The sequence below is a fragment of the Podarcis vaucheri genome, assembly GCF_965113315.1.
Source record: "Podarcis vaucheri genome assembly, chromosome: 5".
Lineage (NCBI taxonomy): Eukaryota > Metazoa > Chordata > Lepidosauria > Squamata > Lacertidae > Podarcis > Podarcis vaucheri.
Genome location: NC_138763.1, coordinates 43232984 through 43257430, shown reverse-complemented (window position 1 = coordinate 43257430; position 24447 = coordinate 43232984). Strand labels below are relative to the sequence as shown.

Below are 24447 nucleotides of genomic sequence, written 5' to 3'. Positions count from 1 at the left end.
AGGCGGGCCGGCTGCAAACGTTCTTGGGAGATGTAGTTCACGGTTTGCGATGCAATGCCGCGTTGCACCAGAGGGGCAGAGCTGAGCACTTTCTTCCTCTTGCCTTCAGTGCTAGGTCTGCATTTGGTCTTGTGAATTTGTTTTAGACTGCTTAGCTGGGAGACCAGGGTTCAAATTCCCAGTCATCCATGAAGCTCACTTGGGTGGCCTTAGTCACTGTCTCAGCCTAATCTGTCTCGCAAGGTTGTTGTGAGGATAAAATAAGGAGAACCATGTACACCACACTGAGAGCCTTGAAGGAAAGGTAGGCAAGAAATGCAAATAAAATGGTAAACTGCCTGAGATGCCATGGCAGAAAGGGGGTAAACAAATGTAGGAATAACCCTGCACCCTGAAGCACTTAGCTAGGATGGAACCAGGCTGTAACACTTAGTCTTTCAAAAGAAAAAATGTGAAAGAGAAGAATATGAACAAATGGTCCAGGAGACAGAGCCTGTGTTATGCACCATACATTTAAAGCACATGACTTACTCCAAAGAATCCCAGGGACTGTAGTTTGTTAAGGGTGCTGGGAATTATAGCTCTGTGAGGGGTAAATGACAGTTTCCAGGATTCATTATTCAACATTTCCAGAAAAACTTGCCCAATTGATTCATATAGACCAGGGGTGTCAAACTCAAATTCATCGGGGGCCGCATCAGCAGTTTGGTCACCCTCAAAGGGCCGGTTGTATCTGTAGGACTAGGTAAAGGACATGTAAAGTGGAGTTTTCCTGTGTAGAACGGCCAGCTAGAGGGCAGACGTTCTTTGGCTCGTAGGCTGCCGTGCATGCGCTGAAGAGGCGGCTTTCTTGTGTCAAAAAAAAAAAAGTGAGAATAAAAGGTGAAGGCTGGCGGCCGGCGGCGGCTACACGGGCCACATGACGAGGTCTGGCGGGCCGGATTCGGCCCGCGGGCCTTGTGTTTGACACCCGTGATATAGACAATACCAAATTGTGGCAGTTGTTACTAGTCAAGGTGGTAGTTTATATCACAAATTAACCTTTGTGTGTGTGTGTGGTCCATTTGAATTATGGAGAATTTTATAGCCAGTGCTACTAATAAGAGTGGCTCCTCCAGATGACTTGTTTAGAGAGCATTTATTCTTATTTGCCTGCATAAAAGCTTATGCGGAGGTTAGACTATGCTCAATCTTTATTAATGCTTTGTTCTGATTTGTTGGTGGGGAGGTTATGCGGCAATGAACATTCATCCTGATTTGCTTGTGGGTTGTCTATGTGTCTTCCTGTTAAACATTCATTCATTCATTCCATGCATGTACTTCCCTGTCACTTTCCTAACCACAAAGTGGCTTTGTTGCACATTTTAATTGCACAAACCTAATTTTTTGGTATGCGCTTCAGTCCTTCCCACAAAATATTGACAGTTTGGAGGGGACCTTTGTCAGTCCTGTTTACCAAAGGTGTGGCTTGATAGTCCTGTGACAAAATGCCATCTAAAGTTACTCCTAAAACAGCAAGTGAAATACAAGGGACAAAGCGTTGGTGGGATCTAGGGTAAATATAATTTTAAAAATGGAAACAAAAGAAGCATATGGATTAAGTCTCTTGAAATATAATCAATGGCAGCTTTCTCCCTATGACAAGAGACTACTGCATGGTGACTGTACTGTATTCATGGTGGCTGCAAGTTAACATTGTTTATCATGTTGATCCTTCCAGTCATGTGGAAAGTTTCTACACCTGTGCCAACTATTCCTGGATGTCAGACTGAAGCATGGAAACTTTCTATGCAATTCTGAGAATCTATGTGATAAACTGCAGTAGACTGTAAGGGCTGAGTGAAGAGAGTAAGTGTTATCTCACAGAAGCCTCCATTCCCAAGACATCATAAAGGTGACTCAGCCGTTGGAGTCACTCCAGCACAGAGCTTAGCAGATCTGTTTTTTCCTGCTGCTGCTAATCAATATAATGCATATAATGCTTGCCATTATGCTGTCTGTGATATGGCTGGCATCTGATCCATGTCATGCTTCTAAAGACCTACCCCAGATGGATGGGGTATATTATTATTATTATTATTATTATTATTATTATTATTATTATTAATAATAATAATAGAAAGTGGTCAGGTGAAATTGTATGCTTGTTGTAATAACTGCTCACATTTTGCATTAAGAACACGGTTGCATCATATTTGGGAAACTCTGTATCCATAGTTCCAGTTACAGATAGGTAGCCGTGTTGGTCTACCTGTTATCTGAAGAAGTGTGCATGCACACGAAAGCTCATACCAAGAACTAACTTAGTTGGTCTTTAAGGTGCTACTGGAAGGAATTTTTTTATTCTGCATCCATAGAAATTGCATTTTAATTAACCAATAATACCATGTATCTCAGCATTAACTTATGAGAGGGAGGTTGTTATTTGGGAGCTTTTAAAATTTATTTTTTAAGTGCTATCCAAAATGGCAAACGTAGCTTTGGTTCATTCAGGCCATCCCTGTACTGAATTCCTCACTGAGCTGTGAATAGTTTATAAAAATATATATAAAGTGCAGATACAGAGATAGTCAGTGCAGGCAGCTAGAAAACAATATTGTTGATACTTCCAAACTGGCGAGTAATACCTCTCAAAGCCAAGACAATTGCCAGTTGTTACCACACAATACATAAATGCATGCATGCAAAGCTTATTTTTACTCTAGGCATTCTTTCAAAATGCTGGTTGTTAAAATTATAACCCCATAAGTCTCCCATCATGCTCATCAAGTATATCTGGATGGATATATACATATATGTTATGCAGCAGAATGCTGATTTCAGAACAGTTTTAGAGGTCTTTGGCATGCGTTATAATCCCATATACAAGGGCACCTTAAAGTCTTCTTTAGGTATAGTAAAACTGCTTGGAAATGTGTGGAATTAAAAAATAACAACACAACCCCACTGACTTTGTTTGTGTTAACAGGATGAGAAAGTGCAAGGCTTCCTGTTATGCATGTGTGACAGCTGTAGATAAGTGGGGAGGCCCAAACAGGAAATCCGTCTTGCTTCTGCAGCATGACTTGTCTGAAGCTCAGGAACCATCTTAGATTGAAGTATCAATGGCATGATGTGCTGCTTCTGATCGAAACATGGGAGACATAGTGAAGAAGAACTTGGAGGAGGAATCTCCGTTGCCTTTGGAAAATGAGTGCTCCAGGAACATGGGAGAGCTTGTGGAGGTCTCCATCAGTGAAAGGGTTAAGTTTGATGACACAGGCCTATCCATGGTGCTGCAGAACGGCTTGGAGAACCTCCGACTGGAAAACTCTCTCACAGACGTTACCCTGTGTGTGGGCAACATGAAATTCTCATGCCACCGAGTGGTTCTAGCAGCGGCAAGCAATTATTTTAGGTAAGGGAGATATTTAAAATTAAGTATTTCCCCCCACCCCTCTCCTCTCATTTGGATGTTCAATTGCAACCAGAAATAGTTAAGCAGGCAAGATGGGAAAGGGACATTTCGCGAGCACTTGATTTGAAACCTATCCCAACAGTCAATGAGCTTCCAAAATGTCTATATTTGGTGGCATGTCAGAAGAAGGGTGATAATTACAGCATCCAGAATATTAACTGAGAATGCTAGGTATGTGGGATAGAAAAATTTTGAATATAGGAACAGACATGCAATCGATTACAGTTCCCCATTTCCCTCTCCATAACAATCCCAACTATGTCCAGATAATTGTATTGGTAATAAAAAAAATAAAATATTAATTCAACAGCTGCCCCTTAAAAAGCGTTGTTCCACAGGCTCCTGGGTATTTTAGGTAGTAGGTCACGACTGGACCTAATGGTCAGGGGTCCCTTTACCTTTACCTTTTTATGTTATCATTAATGCAGTTGAATGTGTGGAAGCTAAATGATCCTTTCCCCAAAAAACCTGTTTCCATGAGGAGGGTGACATATGGCAAAAGCAATCAATGAGGGGAAAGGAGTGTGCTTCCTATTTTTCTTGGAGTTCTAAAATTAAGAAAGTAATTTGAGAAATGGGAAAAACACATGGAAGGAAGACACTGAAATCCAGCAGGGTCACCTTCTGTAGCGTATGCTAGGAAATGGTGTTCCTTCTGGAAACTGTGAGAAAATATGCCGAATGAATAGTGAGAAACAAAATACTCCACTATCATGTTTCTAATTACACTGGAAAATAAAAGAATTTTTTTTTATCAATCCCTGTCAGTGAGAATTATTGTGACATGGGGATAGATTTTATTATATTTTTTTAATGGTAAGAGAAACATTATTAACTTCAGGTGCCAAAAGTTACTCAGTCAGGTCAAGGTGTGACATTTATACTAGCTGGTAGAACAGAAGGGGGGAATGTTTGGCGTATTTAATTCCAAATGTAATTGGGGCCATTTTAGGCACTTATTGCTGGCCTCTGTATTTCTACTCATCATAATGCATTTTTTTAAAGTAGCTAACGTAGGACTTTATCCACTTTTATCCACTTTATCAATTCACAGAAAACTATCCCTTGCACAGTCACAGAAAACTAACAAAATTATTTTGACACAAGATCTTGCCTTTCTTTTGGCATAAGAGAATGCTTCTGGTATCTTGGATATGAGGTGTCTTACAACCATAATTCAAATCTACTAGTCTCATTTTAATGTCTCATTTTTGGTTACTGTTTGTGGGGAAGGGGTGAAGCGATACTCAGAAATATTAAATGACTACGCTTGCAATCCTGTGCATGCTTGGGAGGAGTATCATTTAATTCAGCAAGAGTTCCAAGTGAATGTGGATAGGCTCAGTCTGTAAATTAATCTTACAATGGTGTAGCTATCTATACTGGTCTTCTGACAGGTGAGTATTTGCCATTCAGCTACTCATAGTTAACGATTCCACAAGAATACATATTTACATCAGATATTTCGAAAACCACATAACGTTCTCCACCAGATAATTCCATGGACCATCCCATGTGATTGGCACAACCTTTTATCTTTGGGGAGAGAGGACTTCTGATGACTTACTAAGCCAAAAACATGTACATGTTGTTTTGATGAAACGTGACTTTAATATTTCTCCGCCATGCTTAGAACAATCCCCCACCTTGAGAACTAGGCACAATAGCTTTGGTTCAGCTTTATGCAGAAAAGGGGTTGCCTGTGTGAAGTTTATCTGGGCTCCTTTCTGACTGCTTAGCCTTGAAAAAGCCCAAATGTTTCTATCTTCAAAGAAGGGAAGCAAGATTAATATACCCTGCTGTAAACCAACAAGTTACGCTGAAAAAAACAACTCCAATCAGACAATTGACCAAGAGGTCCTTGAAACACACAATTATTCTATACAGCAATATTTGAGTGTTAGATGTGAGAAAACAAATGTCAAGAGAACAGTGGCGTAGCGTGGGGGGTGCAGGGGGGGGCCGGCCGCACCAGGCGCAACATCTGGGGGTTAGAGTTAGGGGGCGCAAATCCACGGGTTAGGTGGCGCAAATCCACGGGTTAGGGGGCGCAAATTACTTGCCTTGCCCTGGGTGCTGACAACCCACGCTACGCCACTGCAAGAGAGTGACAATAACTCCAGGATTCTGAAATGCTAAAACACAGATATGTATACCTAGTGTAGCAGAGTGATTAAGAACATACATTAGAAACTGGGAGGTTTCCAATTGAAATCTCAGCTCAGCCTTGAACTTCACTGGGTAGCCCCAGACAAGCCACTGTTCCTCACCCTTAGCTCTTATCTGTATTAGGAGGAGTAATAATAATAATAATAATAATAATAATAATAATAATAATAAATATCATACAAAGTTATTGTAAGGCTATATCAGGGCAAGATGTGGTGGCTCAATTATTTCTTGATGAGACCGATCATTTAGATCCTTTTCAAACTGGCTTCCATCTCAGATTTGGGATAGACATTCCCTTGTTCACTGTGATGAGATAGACAAGGGAGTGTATTCCCATTGATTTGTCCTCTCAGTGGTTTTCAATACCATTTACTCTGGTACCCTTCTGAACTATCTGACTATATTGTGGTTCAAATTCTCATCTTTCTGAAAGACTTCCTAGGAGGACATTCTGAGAAACTGCTGCTCCACCCTGAACAATGGCTTAGGGCGGGCTTCCTCAACCTCGGCCCTCCATATGTTTTGAGACTACAGTTCCCACATCCCTGACCGCTGATCCTGCTAGCTAGGGATCACGGGAGCTGTAGGCCAAAAACATCTGGAGGGCCGAGTTTGAGGAAGCCTGGCTTATTGGGTACTGAATGGGTTCATCTGGTCCCTTGTGCTGTTTAACATCCCCATGAAACCACTGGATGACGCCCTCCATACATTTCAGTTGAGGTGTCATCAATATGCTGAAGATACCCAGCTGCTCTGCCTTTCATTTCCATCTTTTGATCCTAGGGAGGCTGTGGAGCGGTATTGGTGCTTGTACTTATTTATTTTAAAACATTTATTAGCCACTCATCTCTCAGAGATGGTTCAGCAACATCTGGAGGGCCACAGGCTACCTGTCCCTCTTATAACATGCTCTATATGGGGCTCTCTCTGAAACTTCATCAGAAACAAAATACAGCTGCCAAGGTGTTAATGGAGGCTCAAAGGAAAGATAATCTATTCCAGCATCATGCCATATTTATTGATTACAAATTTGTTCCTGGTGTCAATTCAAAGTATTGATGTTTACAACCCCAATGGTTTAGAAGGAGAACTGTGCCATCCCATGTGAATTTTCCTCTGGTCAATATGTGAGACTCTGATTTATGTCTTCTTGCCATCTGAAGTATGACAGATGAGCACTGAGAAGAGGTTCTTCTTTGTCCTGGCACCAGCATGAGATCCACACAGTTCCACCTCTGCTTGGCTTTTGGCGTTTGGAATAAAACCACATTTATTCCATACTCATTAGCTGATTAGACACAACATTTTATTTATTTATTTTAATTTTTCAAATCTGAATTATAATAAGACACTATAACCCAATGCAGTATGTATACAAACAATATCAAAAACAAATTAATAGCATGTGTTAAAAACAAGAATCTTTTAATAATAACGTTCAGACTTACCGTATAAGATGTATTTTAGTGTGTACTGAGCTTGCCATATGTTTTATAGATCAGTTCGGTGGTTTTAAAGGATTGCTCTTATGGTTTTGTAGTTACATTTTTTATTATTGCTCTGATCTGATATATATTGTTAGCGACTTTCAATATTTTAAAATAGAAAAATAGCATAAACATACTTTAAAATAAATTACATATGAAGTGTTTGGGGGATTATTAGTATGTTTGTTTCCAGAGTGTATTTCAGAATGACTGGTCTTCCAAGAAATTACGTATTTTCCCCTTCAGGGCAATGTTTTGCAACGACTTGAAAGAAAAGTATGAAGAAAAAATAGTAATTAAGGGAGTTGATGCTGAAACAATGCAGATTCTTTTGGATTACACTTACACAAGCAAAGTGCTGATCACTAAGGAAAATGTCCAGAAAGTCCTGGAAGCCGCTAGTCTTTTTCAGGTTAGTGAAGTAAAATATTTACAGCACATAGAAACCATACCAAATTCATGTGAGTACTAGTTTTAGCTCATTGTTTAGTGTGAAAATGGCTAATTCACAGCTGTTGGATTAGTCTTCGGGCAACTTGAATTTTACCATGAAACAATATTTTGCTTTGGGATTTCATTGGCTGCTCTATTTAATGACTAGATCTAATGTTCAGCCTAAGTTCACAAGCAAGGCATGCTGTGTGAATCAAAACGTGCTTACTCAGAAGTAAGTCCAAGATCAATTCCCAATTAAGTGTGCAAAGCACTGCAGCCTTAAACTGGTTTTTGCTGTTTAAGGGCTGGCTCTGCCTGCCTGCCTTGCCCAGCTCCTCCTCCTTCTTCTTTGGCAATCACTTGTAGCCAAGTAAGATTGTCTTCCATAAACACGGTTTTAACAGTGAGTCTGTAAGTGACCATGGAGGAAAATTCTGGATCCACACATCCTTCCACAATGGGGACATTGGTTTCCGGGCAGGAGTTGATCATGGTGAGGGTTTGCCAAGCGTGCCTTTCCCTTAGCACGTTTCTCCCTTTCGTCCTGAGTTTGAGTATCTTAAGAGCCCATGACACCTTTGGTAAAGGCTGTTCTCCAGTTGGATTATTGTCTTCCACTCTATTCCAAACTTAATAATGGAAAGTGTACCCAACTCTACCCCCCACCCCCAAAGTTGTGAGGAAGGCTGTCTGCTTGCCTATGACAGGACAGACTGGAGTGCTGGCCTTGTGTCCATCCCTGGTTCTGCTACTTTGATAATGCTGCTCCTACCCTTAACTGACCATGATGGCTGTGTTCTGCCTCCACAGTGAGAGGCAGCAGAAACCATAATGGACCAATTTGCTCATCCCTACACCTACCCTGGGACGCAGGTGGCGCTGTGGGTTAAACCACAGAGCCTAGGACCTGCCTATCAGAAGGTCGGCGGTTCGAATCCCCGCGACGGGGTGAGCTCCTGTTGCTCGGTCCCTGCTCCTGCCAACCTAGCAGTTCAAAAGCATGTCAAAGTGCGAGTAGATAAATAGGTACTGCTCCGGTGGGAAGGTAAACAGCGTTTCCGTGCACTGCTCTGGTTCACCAGAAGCGGCTTAGTCATGCTGGTCACATTACCCGGAAGCTGTACACCGGCTCCCTTGGCCAATAAAGTGAGATGAGCACCACAACCCCAGAGTCGGTCACGACTGGACCTAATGGTCAGTGGTCCGTTTACACCTTTACACCTACCCCACTTTAATGGGACTGGCATAATGAGGACTACCTAAAATAGCTCAAAGTATCAAGCAAGCTTTTTAATTTTTCAGCTTGATCACAACAATAATAAAAAGTGCTGAAGCACGTGAATTATTTTTAAATGGACCAGCATTCCTTCCAGTTTTTGTCCCATTAACTTGTAGTTCCAGCCCTGCCTGGCTCCACTCCATGTGTGGCAGATAAAGCTGGCTGTAAATATGATACAGAGGGGAAGTTTATTAAATGGAATAAGTACAACTAATTTTGATTTGAGAGCTTCGTTTCTTTAAATGTTTGCCCACATGTATCTTTAAAAAACAGGAACCAGTGGTTTATAGGCCAGGTCTGTTATGATAAGTAGCCTAAATGTGTCAACAGGACATGGCTCTCAGCACAAAACTGCTGTAAACACTTCTTTAAAATACACCATCACCATTAAAAATGGTGTTTCAGATTTTTCACTTCCCTCTTTTCCTTTTAGCTACTTTTTTATAAAAAAAGTCATGCACTACTTTGTACTCCATCAACTCTAAGGTTAGGTGCATATTATTTAAAAAGTTATGGAGAAAACTGCTGAACTATTGATATCTGGAAGCACCCTGAGTGCTCAGCCTTTCCTTGAGATTTTAGCTGGGATTTTGGTATGTATAGTGTTACATGCCACTCCCAATCTCTGAGCGGTGAAAGATTCGAGGGAGTTCCAGGTGTACTATCCAGGGCCCATGTTTCCTTTGTTATCCAGGGTTAACCAAAGGCAGCATTCTTTCCTGAGTAACAATGAAAACAAATTCACAGTAAACTGAAGTCTGAGATGGGTGCAATTAGAACTAGTAAACTCTCAAACCCATTCCCACCCAGTCAATCTGATCTGCCCTTCACCCTCTTTCAACATTTGATCCAGACCATGTGCATGGTATGTTGAGGCGAAAACCTCTTATACCACCATCATCATTTTATGTGTATGCTGCCTTTCCATGCTAAAACCATGCTCAAGGCAGCTTACAACATAAAAATATTTACTTAAATTACAAACATAAAGGTAAAGGGACCCCTGACCGTTAGGTCCAGTCGTGGCCGACTCTGGGATTGGTGGCACTCATCTTGCTTTACTGGCTGAGGGAGCCAGCGTACAGCTTCCAGGTCATGTGGCCAGCATGACTAAACCGCTTCTGGCCGTTTACCTTCCTGCCGGAGCGGTACCTATTTATCTACTTGCACTTTGAGGTGCTTTCGAACTGCTAGGTTGGCAGGAGCAGGGACCGAGCAACGGGAGCTCACCCCGTCAAGGGGATTCGAACTGCTGACCTTCCAATCAGCAAGCCCTAGGCTCAGTGGTTTAGACTACAGCCAACAAGAAATAAGCACATCAAAAAGTACAGAACCAAATGGAACAATCTGCATATAAATCATAATAAGATCTAAAAATAAAGATACAAAAAAACCTCCCTAAACAATACGGCCAGGTAGAAAAAGGCCAGCAATTCAGGGAGCAAGTCTTCCAGGACTCACAGTCAAGATCGGGCATCCCCAAACTCGGCCCTCCAGCTGTTTTGGGACTACAACTCCCACCATCCCTAGCTAACAGGACCAGTGGTCAGGGATGATGGGAGTTGTAGTCCCAAAACAGCTGGAGGGCTGAGTTTGGGGATGGTGTCTGGTCAAGATGGTGTCTGGACACTTCAGGAGCCTCACCTTTTGTACAGGCTCTTACACTCTCCAAATGATTGTGCATATCGGCCCTGTGACATCAGTTTTGCTTACCTCTCTCGCCCTGACCTACCCACTGTGATCCACGCGACGGTCACCTCCAGACTGGATTATTGTAACTCGCTCTACGTGGGGCTGCCCTTGAGACTGACCCAGAAACTCCAGCGGGTGCAGAATGCTGCAGCAAGACTCCTTACGGGATCTTCGCTGCGAGATCACATTCACCCCGTGCTATACCAGCTGCACTGGCTCCCGGTGGAGTACAGGATCAGGTTTAAGGTGCTGGTTTTAACCTTTAAAGCCCTATACGGCCTAGGACCCTCGTACCTACGGGACCGCCTCTCCTGGTATGTCCCACAGAGAAACTTACGGTCTTCAAATAAAAACATCTTGAAGGTCCCAGGCCACAGAGAGGTTAGGCTGGCTTCAACTAGAGCCAGGGCTTTTTCGGCTGTGGCTCCGATCTGGTGGAACACTCTGTCACAAGAGACAAGGGCCCTGCGGGACTTGACATCTTTCCGCAGGGCCTGCAAGACAGAGCTGTTCCACCAGGCCTTTGGCCAGGGCACAGCCTGACTCCCTCCTTCGGCAATCTTCACGGAGCCCTGGCCCAATGGTTGCCAGTGGCTTGATTTGAATTAACTTTATAATGAATGATTTTAGAGTGTTGTTTGCGTTGTACTTTTGTACTGTTTTATTGTTGTTAGCCGCCCTGAGCCCGGCTTCGGCTGGGGAGGGCGGGATATAAATAAAATTTATTATTATATTATTATTACCTGACACTGTTTATCTTCCCACTCATCACGGAATTCCTTTCTCCCCTGGAATCCCCACTTACCACATCCCAGCATTTTTAAAGTTTATTATACAGATGAGCAGCATCCAGCTCAGCGAAGCATAAGAAGCCCCTTGCTGGGTCAGACCAAAGGCCCCTCTAGTCCATCATCCTGTTCCCACAGTGACCAATCAGATGCCTATGGGGAGACTGTAAGCTGAGTGCAACAGCACTCTCCCCGCTTTTGGTTCCCAGAAACTGGCATTCAGAGGCAAATTGCCTTCACCAGCAATGCATACTAAACATGGCATTTGCACATTTTACATCAGGGACATTGCTTCCTCACATTCTTAAGATTTGTTAAGAGCAGTAAAATAAACGACAAGCGCAGGAGGGCATGTCTGCAGAGTAACTTAATGTGCTTCCTTTTCTGCTTGTAGTTTTTGCGAATGGTAGAAGCTTGCTCCAATTTTCTCAATGAAGCTCTTCATCCAGAAAACTGTGTTGGGATTCTGAGACTGGCTGATGCTCATTCACTTGATAAACTGAAGCAGCAGGTCAAGGGGTATATTATCCAGAATTTTTCCCAAGTACTGAATTACGACGAGTTCTTAGAACTGCCTGTGGATGTCCTATATAGTATGCTAAAGAGTGATGAACTCTGTGTCACTGACGAAGCTCAAGTGTTTGAAATGGTTATAAACTGGGTGCATTACAAAATAGCAGAAAGACTTCCTCTCCTTCCTTACATCCTTGAGGGTGTCAGACTACCCCTTCTGGACCCTTGGTATTTTGTAGAGACTGTAGAAGCTGAGCCACTGATCCGACAGTGCCCTGATGTCTTTCCTCTGCTTCAAGAAGCCAGAATGTACCATCTATCAGGGAACGAGGTGAGTTAAATGTTGATTGTATTAAGAAAAAGTTCAGACTAGTGATTCAATGAACTGCTTGAAGTGTCTATAGGTACTCTGCAATGAGCTTTCTGTGGTGTTCCTGCTTGTGGTAGTGCCATCCTGCCTTTTGGGAATGCTAACTTCCTAACATCCATCTCTATGGTAACATTTTCAAGAAGGTAGCCATGTTAATCTCGTCCAGAAAAGACAACATATAGATTTGTGGCACCATAAAGACTAACAGATATACAGTAGAGTGGTTCAATTACTTACATCTTTTGCCCCCATAACCATGAACATACATACACTGTTCTTTCTGCCTCTAGTGAAGTCCATGAAAGCTTTTGCCCTAATAAATGAGACTTTGAGGAGGTGATACAAGATTCCCCCACCTGTGACTATTTTTTGGGTATGAGTATCAATGTATGGGAGTTGGACAGCTGCCATACTTTCCCTTTGAACACCTTATCAGTATATATTTGGAAAGAGGAAGAAGCCTAAAGTTTGTAATGCAGATTCACAAGCTATTGTCATGGAAAGTTAAGTTCAGGATGCTTTATGGTGTGAGTTGGACTGTATATATTGAATATTCTTTCAAGCAAGAAAGAAGTCTGCATAAAAAGAAAGAGAAATTCACACCCCTTTGTACTTATATAGTACTATATAAGTAAATAAGTAAATAAATAATTACTAGTTTTATATTATGCTGATACTGATAATTTTATTGATCTAGTATTAGTAACAACTTATACTAGGAGTGGTGAACCTGTGGCCTTTCAGATGTTGTTCTGACTACAATCTCCATCATCCTTGACCATTGGCCACGTCGTTCAGTGCTGATGGGAGCTGAAGTCCAACAACTTCTGGAGGGCCACAGGTTCCTGACCTCAGTCACCAGTTCAGGTCTTCTACGGCCTCATAAGCAAAGAAGAAATTGAATTGGGTGGCATCAGCATATCAATGGTATTTCACAGCACATATTTGAATAACTTCCCTCCAGTGGTATCACATAGAAGTTATAAAGCAGGGAGGACAGGATGAGGAGACCTGTGGAGCCACCCTGGGCTCCTTTGGGAGGAAGGTTGAGATATAAATTGAATAGGTAGAGCAAGGCGAGATGCAGAGCAATCGCTTCCCAGCATAACTTTCAGAAAAAGATCTTCCATGTAAGACTAGAGCCATCAAAATGGTGGTTAACCAACTTCCATCTGTCAGTATGAATGCCATCGAGAGGTCCAGGAGAATGAACAGGGTTGTACTTCCCCTGTTATTCTCTCAGCACAAGGTGAGGCAATCAAGGCCATTTCAGCGGCAATTCCGACCTGATTCCAGATTGAAATGGGTCTAATTCAGGAGCAGCCCTCTAGACTTTGATGGACTTCAGCTCCAGCCTACATGGCCAATTGTCAGGGTTGGTGGGTGCTGGAGAGTCACATTTTCTCCATTTCTGGTATAATTAGTCAGTGTTATCCAAGAATATTGAAGCTGTATGGCCACAATTTGCTCAGTCGTTAGGGGAAAAGGTGGAGGGTTTTTTATGTTAGACTAAACATAATTTCATAGAGCTAGGCATGTGTGTCTTATGAAGAATATTTTTAAATAGGTAACAACCATGCATTAAATGCATGCAAGCAACTCTTAAAATCATGCCTTCTAGATCTTTTGGAATAATCTGTGAAACGTTTACTACAATATATTGTATACACCAGTACACTGATCGGGATGAGTTTGGTAACTTGCAGTTATATGAGTTTTATTGTATGCTGTTTTTCTAATAAATAAAAAATAAAAAAATGAGCACAGCTTGCATTCGGAAGGTGGGTAGACACTCTTGAAGGTGTCTGGAGCTTGGTATGTTCCTAGGGGAATTATTTACTGGGAGTGAAGGGGGCCTTTTGTTAAAATGTTAAAAGATAAAGATCTTTCCAGCTCTTTGCTTTCATTTAGATCATTTCTGAAAGAACAAAGCCGAGAATGCACGAATTCCAGTCAGAGGTCTTCATGATCATAGGTGGCTGCACAAAGGATGAAAAGTTTGTAGCTGAAGTCACCTGCCTTGATCCTTTGAGGCGCAGTCGTTTGGAAGTGGCAAAACTGCCCAACACGGAACAAGAAGCCGAGTGTGAGAATAAAAAATGGGTGGAGTTTGCTTGTGCCACATTAAAAAATGAAGTCTACATATCGGGTAAGGAAGATCATAATGCCCATGGAAATAAATGAGGGAGGAAAAATAGTTACAGCACGAGACTCTTAATTCAGGGTCCTGGGTTTTAGCTCCACATGGGACAAAAGATTCCTGCATTGCAGGAGGTTGGGCTAGATAATCCTTGTGATCCCTTCCAACTTTACAATTCTATGATTCTATGACTATTAAACATTAAGTAACAATGTTCATAGTTCTTTCAGGAGTCGGACTGTTGCCAAACTATAAGTTTGCGGTCAAATTGCTGTTATCCTACAATGCTTTTGTTGTGGAAGTTTTACCCTCAGTTTTTTAAAAAAAGAATTGAGCTGGCTCTTGGAGAATATTGCTATATGTATTTAGAAATCAAAAATCTAGGAAGAAATTCTGGAAGTTTGGTTCTAATTGGGTATCTTACATTCATCACAGGAGGGAAAGAAACGCAACATGAAGTTTGGAAATATAATTCATCCATCAACAAATGGATCCAAATTGAATATTTGAACGTTGGAAGATGGAGACACAAAATGGCCGTATTGGGTGGCAAGGTGTATGTCATTGGTGGTTACGACGGCATACAAAGAATCAACAGTGTGGAGACATATGATTCTTTTCACAACTGTTGGTCAGAGGTAAAGTACAGATGTGCTTTTGGTATTGATGAAACAGGAAACAGACTAGAATAACGACTTTCTACTCTCAGATGTTGGTTAATAGACAAATGGTGTTTTCACACCAAAAATGTGTGGGGTTTTTTGTTTTTGTTTTTTGCATTTCCTGCATCTATAATGCAAATGTAAGATTATGCAGAAGATAAATTTAGAATGGCATTTTCTTTTTACCCAATCAACCATCATCCATGGATGCACATTATGCAAAACCAAGGTGGCAATTCTAGACATTTACCTGGAAGTAAGTTCCTTTGAATGCCATGGGCATCTTAATTGCGTCAGTCGTACACTCGTCGTCACTTGCCCCCAACTCATTTCTCTCCTCTTTACTTTTTTTTAATATACATTAATATACATGACGAATTAATATACATGAGCATGAAGTCTTGATGAATCTTCAGCATGTTCCTCAATTCTGTTGTTTTGCATTCTTGTAGGCAGCTCCTCTCATGGTCAACGTCAGTTCATTTGGGGCAGCCACTTACAAGAAGAAGCTCTATGTGATTGGAGGAGGACCCAATGGGAAGCTGGCCACGGACAAAACACAATGTTATGACCCAGCAACAAACAACTGGAGCTTAAAATCACCCATGCCTGTTGAGGCAAAATGTGTCAATGCCACCAGTTTCCACGACCACATCTATGTTGTGGGTAGGTACAGCTGGAACACTTTTCCTAGAATTCCAGTTGAAGAACAAGAAGGCAATACAATCAAACTCTGGTCCCTCTGCATTGGGAATCACCACTAGGAGGAATGGGGATAGTTTTGAATTCCATGTTGTCAGAGCTGCCACCCAGTCCCAGCTCACATAGGACCAAGTCCACCAGCGTTCACTTTATAAGAGTCTTTATTAAGTTACAGGTTTCATTTCCGAACTGCAGCGTGCAGCTCTACACCTTCTGCCCTAGGTCGGCGAAGACCCGTCTGAGTCCCCGCCTCTTGCACACCAGCTTAATACCCTAGCCTTGCTCCACCTCCTTCGCCTCTCCCTACGTCTCTGGGTCCTTCTGCCCCCCTGGGCCTCCTCCCTTCTACTCTCCTCTGACGCTGACCCCCCTGATCCTTCTGCCTCCTTGCGGCGGGCTTTGGGACCTGGCTCACTCTCCGGGCTGCTTACTGCTCCAGCTTCCGCTGCATTTGAACTTGGCGCGCGCGCCCAACTCTCTACTTTCCTCTTAACCGTTGCCTCGCTCTCTGAGGAGGGCGTGACCACCCCTGACTCGTGCCCTCCCTCCTGCTGACAGCCTCCGGAACCCGATGCCTGGCTACCTTCCTCCCTGCTGCTCTCAGTCTTGAGCGTGGGTCCCGACTTCCAGCTGCTGCCGCCCTCAGTTATGAGCGTGGGTCCCGACTTCCAGCTGCTACTCTCTGAATCTCCTCTGTTCCCTTCCTCCTGGGGTGTCCCCCCGGAACCCCCCCTTGCTCTGCTCACTGGGGCTCCCTTTTGGGAGTCCTCTGACTCACTGCTTAGGCTTGGAGATCTCGGGTCGTCATCATCACTCATTTTCCCTTCGGATTCCTCCCCCTCGCTCTCTGCTTCCTCCCTTCTCTGCGTCTCTGCTCCTGAACCCCTGACATCCATCCCCCCCTCGAAGCCCCCCCTTCCCCCCTCCCCGCTTTCAGGTGTGGGTGCTGGGTGCTCCATCATCACGGGAGGGAATGCCGGATACAGTTCGCTCCCCGTGGTTGGCCGCCAACTGAAGACCTCCGAGTCTTCCTCCTCGCGGTCGCCGACGTTGACCTGTTCCGCTTCCATCTCTGTACCGCCGTGCTCGAACCCAAGGTCCTCCCCGAACACGTCCATGTCAGTCTCTGCGTCGGTCGCTCGACCTGGCATCTCCAGCCACTTCCGGCGCCATTGCTCCTCCGGTCGATCGTCCCACCAATACGAGGTGTCTGACGCCGAACCCGCCGGCGATCCTTCTGGGGAACGGGTGCTCAGTGCGGGTTCCCCGTCCGAGTCGAATCCATGGAACGTGCTGGAAGAAAGTGTGGGCGTGAACAGCCAGTCGTCGAAGAAGCTCGCTGGCATGGGTCTGTGTGGGAAAAGGGCATGAAACTCGTCCTTGAGCAGGGGTTCCTCCAAAGCGTAGTCTGGCACCCAGCTATTGGCGCTGGCCCGGGTGCCCTCTCTGGCTAGGAGGTATTCGACTCCCTCTTCTCCCCATCTGGAGTCCAAAATCTCCGTGACCTCGTTGATGGGGTCTTGCTGCGTCACCCCTCGCGTCTCCGTCCGCTCCCGGAACGGACTCGGTGCCGTCCCTGGCTCCTGGAATCTGTGAGGTGCCTTGTAGGGAGTGAGCACCGACCTGTGGAACACCGGATGCATTCTGGAACCCTCCGGCAGCGCCAGTCGGAAGGCTACCGGGTTGATCTGTGCTTCGACTTGGTACGGACCAATTTGCTTGTGCCCCAACTTCTTCTTGGCTAGTGACCTGGTCGGCACTGCGTGGGCTGCCAACCAGACCCAGTCTCCCACTTGGATCTCTTCGCCAACCCGCCTGTGCTTGTCAGCTTGCACCTTGTAGGCGTGCTTAGCTAGCTCCAGCTGCCGTCTGAGTTGATCGTGTACCGCCTGCAACTCTGACGCGAATGCGTCCGCCGTCTGTGGTTCTCCGTCCCCCACTCTCTCCCGTCCCGGGAAGGTTCTGGGATTCCTCCCATTGTTGGCGAAGAACGGCGTCACCCCTGTGGACACGTGCTTCGTGTTGTTGTAAGCGAACTCGGCGAGCGGCAGGTAATCCACCCAGGTCGCAGGTTGTTGATTGGCATAGCATCTCAGGTACTGCTGCATGATGGCATTGACCCTCTCTGCTTGCCCGTTGGTCTGCGGGTGTCTTGCTGATGCCAGATCGACCTTGACATTTAGAAAACTCATCAGCTTCTGCCAGAAATTCGAGACGAACTGGCGCCCGCGGTCGGACAGGATAGACCGCGGCAGACCATGCACTTTGAACACGTGATCTATGAACAGTTTGGCGGTTTGTTCCGCCGTGGCCACCTTCGCACACGGAATGAAATGTGCCATCTTGGTGAACAAGTCCACCACCACTAGTACAGCTGTCTTGCCTCTCGAGCTGGGTAGATCCGTAACAAAGTCCAGGGCCACTCTCTCCCACGGTTCAAACGGCGTTTGCAGCGGTTCCAGCAGTCCCGCCGGTGGTTTGTGCACCGGTTTGGCCCTCTGGCAGGTGTCGCACCTCGCAACGTAGTCCGCGACTTCCCCTCTCAGTCTGGGCCACCAAAAGTCCCTTGCGACTAATTCCACCGTTTTTTCCGTGCCAAAGTGCCCGGCCGTGGGTGCGTCGTGCAGCTGCTGCAGTACCCTGGCGCGAAGTTCGTCTCCCGGCACGTAGATGGCCCCTTTACGTAAGAGCAAGCCGTCTCGTATCTGGAACTCGTCGCCCTTCGCCGTGCCCTTGTGCACCTCTGCCATCTTCGCCCGCGCGAAGGAGTCGTCCTGCAACGCCCGCCGCACCGCATCCAGGTCTACTGTGGCTGAAGCGCACGCCCACGCTGTTGGCGCGAAGATGTGCATGGCTGCCGCTGGCTTCGCCTCTTCGAGGTATTGCGGTTTGCGGGACAGTGCATCCGCCATGACGTTGGTGTCGCCTGGGACGTACTCTATTCGGAAATTGAAGTCAGCAAAGAACTCCGCCCAACGTATCTGCCTCTGGTTCAGGAACTGAGCCGTGCGCCAGTGCTCCAGATTCTTGTGATCCGTGCAGACCTGCACCGTGTGCTTGGCGCCGATCAGGAAGTGCCTCCACGCCTTGAAAGCTGCATGAATGGCCAGCAACTCCCTGTCCCAGATGGTGTAGTTCTGCTCCGACTTGCTGAGCTTTCTGGAGTAGAACGCTCCCGGCCTCCAGACCCCCTGTGGGTCCCTTTGCAGCAGGACAGCTCCCACTGCTCTATCGGACGCGTCTGTCTCTACCCGCATCGGTTTGCTGGGGTCGATATGCAGCAGTTGCTCTTCCGACGCGAAGAGACGCTTGAGTGCCTGAAAGGACTGCTCCGCCTGCTCCGTCCAGATGAATTTCTTTTTCTTGGAGCTTAGCGTGTCCGTAATGGCCGCCGTCTGCATCGCGAACCCCTTGATAAACTTGCGATAGAAGTTGGCGAAGCCGACAAACCGCTGGACCTCCTTCCGATTGCGCGGGCTCTTCCAATCCAACACCGCACGAACCTTGGCGCTGTCCATGGCTAGCCCCTTGTCCGACAACTTGTAACCCAAGAAATCCACCTCCGTCGTGTCGAACTGGCACTTCTCCAGTTTGGCGTACAGTCTATGCTGCTGCAGCCTCTTCAGCACCTCCCGAACATCTTGGTCATGGGCTTGCTGCGAGTCGGAGAATATCAGGATGTCATCCAGAAAGCAGACGCACTTCTTGTAAAGGAGTCCCGCCAACACATGATGCATGAAAGCTTGGAAACAGTGAGAACCGTTTTGCAATCCAAACGGCATCACTCTGTATTCGTAGGTGCCCAGAGGCGTGAACATGGCTGTCTTCCACTCATCGCCCTCCCTCATGCGGATGAGATTGTACGCACCTCGCAGGTCCAACTTGGTGAACACGCGTCCCTTGCGCACCGTCGCTAGCAGGTCGTCAATCCTGGGCATGGGGAAATCAGAAGGCTTGGTCATCTTGTTTAAGAGGCGAAAATCCACCACCAGTCTTTTCTGGGGCGTGTCCTTCTTCTTCACGAAGAAAACAGGACTGCCCCCTACTGCCCTGGACTCCCGGATGAAACCGCGCTGCAAATTGTGATCTATGAACTGTTTGAGTTCCTGTAATTCGTCCTCAGACATGGAATACAGCTTCCCTTTCGGCAGCGTCGCCCCTGGTAGGAGGTCAATCTTGCAGTCATATTGCCTGTGCGGTGGTAGCTTGTCAGCCTCTTTCTCGCAGAAGACCTCCAAAAAGTCCGCGTATTTGTGGGGGACTGCTTGCAACGTTCCCAACTGCAGTTGTGATTCCTCCTCCTCTCCCTCCTGTCTGGGCAGGATGCAGTGTTCTGCGCAATAAGAGGAGCCGAAGATCAGCTGTCTCTGGTACCAAGCCAGTGTCGGACTGTGCCTGTCCAGCCAACTCATGCCCAACACAATGGGCGTGTCCGACAGTTGGGTGACATTAAAACTGATGACTTCCCTGTGGTTGCCAAGGCGCATCACCATCGGTGGCGTTTGCTTCACCACCTGCCCCCCTAGCAACTCTCTGCCATCCACTGTGACGACTTGCAGGGGCAGAGTGGCAGGCAGTAGCTGTATAGCGTGCTGCTCCACAAAATCCTGCGCTATAAAGTCTGCGTTGCTCCCAGAATCCACAGAGAGCGGTACTTCGATAGTGACGCCATCGGGTAGCTGGAGAGATGCTGTGAGCTGCACTACTGGTTTGGGTGGGAGGGGGTCCGTGGGTTGCAAGATCGCTGGGGACTGCTTCACTGATGCGTCTGGCTGGGCCCCAGTGCCTCTGTCTCCAGCCAGACATCGTCGTTTCCCTGCTGTGGTTCTCCTTGCTGCGTTGCTGCAGTCACCATTGCTGAGGCTGCAGTGTGCTTGTGGAGCCTCCGGGGACACTCTTTCGCCAAATGGCCTGGATCCTCGCAGATGTAACACTTCCTGTTCCCTCTAGGAGGCTTCGCTTTCACTGCTGTCGGTGCTTGGGCTCTGGCTGCTGACTGAGCCCTTGCACCTCCAACCTCCATCGGTTCCCCTCCCCCTCCAGGTGGAGGTGTGGATTGCGCACGCGCTGCTTCTCTTGGAACGAAAGAGAAACTTCTCGCTGCTTCGCGCCCTCCACGTCCTTCATCCCTGCACCATGGACGTTCTTCCAGCCTCACCCCCACAGTCAGCGCCCTTTGGACCACCTCCTGCGTGCTTCGGGGCCTCTCCCCCCTTGCAATTTCATCCTTGACCGCAGAGCTTAGACCCTCCCAGAACAGGTCTCTGACAGGGGGCGAATCCCGGTCCCACTCTAAGGCACTGACCAGCGCAAAAAAGCGGGCGTGGTACTGCCGGACGCTTGCCCTCCCTTGTTTTAGTCCATGAATCTCCCGTCGGGCAAGATCCACATCAATAGTAGACAAAAAACACGCATCCATCGCTTTGATAAAGGCATCTGCATTCTGAAGCGCCGGATCTTTATCCCTCCACAAATTGCGTAGCCACGCTTTAGCATCCCCATGCAAATGGGATAGTATGAACCCCACTTTCTCTTCCTCATCTCTAAAGTCTTTTGCCAGCAGTTGCAGTGCGCACATTACGTCTGCTCGAAAATTGGGGTACTGTTGTAAATTCCCATCGAAGTGAGCCACAAGCCCTCCTGCTCTCCGTGCCAACCCAACCCCCTCCGGTCTGGGTCCTGGCTGCCCGTGTTTAACCCATGCTTCAAACCTGGCGGGGAGATCTCTGTAGGCGGCTGCCGCATCCTCCTCCCTCTTCTTGGATGCCAGTACCTCCGCGTTCAATTGGGTAACTGCCTGTTGCAGCGCTGCAACTGTCTCTGCTTCCGTCATCTCTGCTAACCGTCGTGAGCTTGCTCCCAAACACCGATCCCCTCCTCCAGCTGCCTCTCTCTCCGCTGCGAGATATCAGGTGTCCGAAGCTTTTCTGAGACGGGTCTTACTGTCAGAGCTGCCACCCAGTCCCAGCTCACATAGGACCAAGTCCACCAGCGTTCACTTTATAAGAGTCTTTATTAAGTTACAGGTTTCATTTCCGAACTGCAGCGTGCAGCTCTACACCTTCTGCCCTAGGTCGGCGAAGACCCGTCTGAGTCCCCGCCTCTTGCACACCAGCTTAATACCCTAGCCTTGCTCCACCTCCTTCGCCTCTCCCTACGTCTCTGGGTCCTTCTGCCCCCCTGGGCCTCCTCCCTTCTACTCTCCTCTGACGCTGACCCCCCTGATCCTTCTGCCTCCTTGCGGCGGGCTTTGGGACCTGGCTCACTCTCCGGGCTGCTTACTGCTCCAGCTTCCGCTGCATTTGAACTTGGCGCGCGCGCCCAACTCTCTACTTTCCTCTTAACCGTTGCCTCGCTCTCTGAGGAGGGCGTGACCACCCCTGACTCGTGCCCTCCCTCCTGCTGACAGCCTCCGGAACCCGATGCCTGGCTACCTTCCTCCCTGCTGCTCTCAGTCTTGAGCGTGGGTCCCGACTTCCAGCTGCTGCCGCCCTCAGTTATGAGCGTGGGTCCCGACTTCCAGCTGCTACTCTCTGAATCTCCTCTGTTCCCTTCCTCCTGGGGTGTCCCCCCGGAACCCCCCCTTGCTCTGCTCACTGGGGCTCCCTTTTGGGAGTCCTCTGACTCACTGCTTAGGCTTGGAGATCTCGGGTCGTCATCATCACTCATTTTCCCTTCGGATTCCTCCCCCTCGCTCTCTGCTTCCTCCCTTCTCTGCGTCTCTGCTCCTGAACCCCTGACACATGTTGAGATGTTTTTTAATGGGTTGTGCATGCACACAGAGAAGTGTAAATTGTGGGATGGGTTTTAATGGTTTTGGCTGACTGGTTGACATCCATCTGTCTCGGGAGACAATGGAAGAATGCACCTTTGGTGGAGAAGTCAAATGGTTGGAGAGTTACAGGACTGGTAGGAGAGGGTATATTAATTGTGATTTATCCCTCTGGGCGCCCACATGTGTGGGTTGAGAGCATAGGAATTAGGCTATAAAATCTTGTTTCACCAAAAGTAAACTGGCTTCCCCTTTCTACCCACTTGACAAAGAATCAGGCAACAAATGGGGAAGTAGTTTAAAAATAAGATTTACTTTCTTTATAATTGTGCATTGTTTCACAGCTACAGTAGCAGTAAAAAAACTATGCAGGCAAAATACTTCTTTGTAGAGTCTCCCCAGTGTGAGGAGACAGCTCACACTGAAAGCTGAAATGCAATGAAAGATCCCCAGTGCCCTTTTGAAGTTTCATACTGATATGCTGTGCCATGGGGGGGGGGGTGGTCACAGTTCACATTGATGAGAACAACCAGCCTGGTGGCTTTCAGATGTCTTGGGCTACAATTCCCACCAGCCTCAGTGAGCATGGGCTTCTGGAAAATGTAGTCCAAACCAACTGGAAGACACCCGGTTGATGAAGGCTAGTTGATGAAGTAAAGTCTTTGGCTGGCTGTCTTTTCGAAATATAGTGGTACCTCAGGTTACAGTCGCTTCAGGTTACAGACACTTCGGGTTACTGACTCTGCTAACCCAGAAATATTACCTCAGGTTAAGAGGATGGGGACAGAAATTGCGCGGTGGCAGCGGGAGGCCCCATTAGCTAAAGTGGTACCTCAGATTAAGAACAGTTTCAGGTTAAGAATGGACGTCTGGAACGAATTAAGTTCTTAACCTGAGGTACCACTGTAAGTGTCCTGTCTTCTCTTTGTCTTGTGGGTTGAGGAAACCTGGTACTTAACATTTTGGCCTGAAGCCTAGAATGTATTTCAAAAGAAACACATTTCCCAGAAGGAATCCTTTGCTCTCTTCCCGCTTCAGGTGGAGCTATGAGGGCAGTCTATTCTTACAGCCCCCCCACAGACACCTGGTGCCTGGCGACCCAGTTAAGCCACGAACGAGCAAGTTGTGGGATTGCTCCTTGCAACAACAAGCTGTTCATCACCGGAGGACGAGACGAGAAGAACGATGTCATTGCCACTGTGCTGTGTTGGGATGCTGAGACCCAGAAACTGACGGAAGAATGTGTCCTCCCCCGCGGAGTCTCCCATCACGGAAGTGTCACTCTCCGGAAGTCCTATACATACATCCGCAAGGTAGTGCCTGGAGCAGTCTCAGTCTGACATTGCAGGGATACTTGGGAGAAGGAAAGAAGAAGTTATCATAAAATACCTCATTCCCCCAGGTTTTTATATAGGATGATCAGGATGAAACCACTAGGCTGTCACAGTCTTTTCAAGAAACATGTATTTTTGCTCAGTTTCCTGCTGTATAGCATGTGCCTTAAATTAACATCATATCCAGAAGGACCGGGCTATTTGTGGACTTGTAAGCCAATGAGACATTCAACGATATGAGATCCCCCTATAATTAGCAATGCTGAGCTCTGTGAGTTGCAATTATTATTATTATTATTAATATTTTTGTAGGTGCCACTTTGGATATTACTATTTTATTTTATTTAAAAAAAATCTGATTACTTGCATCGAAAGATGGGATAGAAATGTTTTAAGTAAATAAAGTAAATACTCTGATCTGAAGTCATTTTTGCTACGTTGCAGGCAGCCTGAATATTTGCAGTCATTGTTGGCATAAGCCATAAGCAATGTAAAGCTTTCATTTATTTGCCAAACTTTTCCTCCTCACCTTTCTCTTTCTATAAACAAAACAAAGTACTTCATTTAATCCATTGCTTTTGGATTACTCTTTCCTTGCATTCAGGTACAGTCAGAATTTCTTTTCCCAAAGTTCCATCTGTGGC

At 46.4% G+C, this 24447-nt stretch overlaps 2 protein-coding genes across 5 annotated transcripts in view; one reads left to right on the top strand and one right to left on the bottom strand.

The window, feature by feature from the left end:
- The first annotated feature begins 10 nt into the window (after nt 1-10).
- KLHL6 (kelch like family member 6) lies at nt 11-24217 on the top strand. Of its 3 annotated transcripts, XM_082225320.1 has the most exons (9): nt 149-304; nt 1721-1848; nt 2969-3397; nt 7363-7528; nt 11705-12154; nt 14105-14342; nt 14769-14971; nt 15448-15661; nt 23508-24217. In XM_082225320.1, the coding sequence occupies exons 3-9, from the start codon at nt 3135-3137 to the stop codon at nt 23807-23809; spliced, it is 1836 nt and encodes a 611-aa protein (XP_082081446.1). In that variant the 5' UTR covers nt 149-304; nt 1721-1848; nt 2969-3134; the 3' UTR covers nt 23810-24217. The 3 variants fall into 3 exon arrangements, with proteins under 3 accessions (XP_082081447.1, XP_082081446.1, XP_082081445.1); XM_082225321.1 differs by lacking the exons at nt 149-304; nt 1721-1848 and adding an exon at nt 11-115; XM_082225319.1 differs by lacking the exon at nt 1721-1848 and having other exon boundaries at nt 176-304.
- The window catches only part of GPR148 (G protein-coupled receptor 148), a 107775-nt gene continuing 89847 nt past the window's right edge, over nt 6520-24447 (bottom strand). The window contains exon 3 of one of the 2 annotated variants that reach the window (XR_014220444.1): nt 6520-6872. The gene's annotated coding sequence lies outside the window, so the exon portion shown is untranslated. Of the gene's footprint in view, nt 6873-6988; nt 7381-24447 lie in introns of those variants that run through there. The other variant, XR_014220445.1, reaches the window with a different exon arrangement.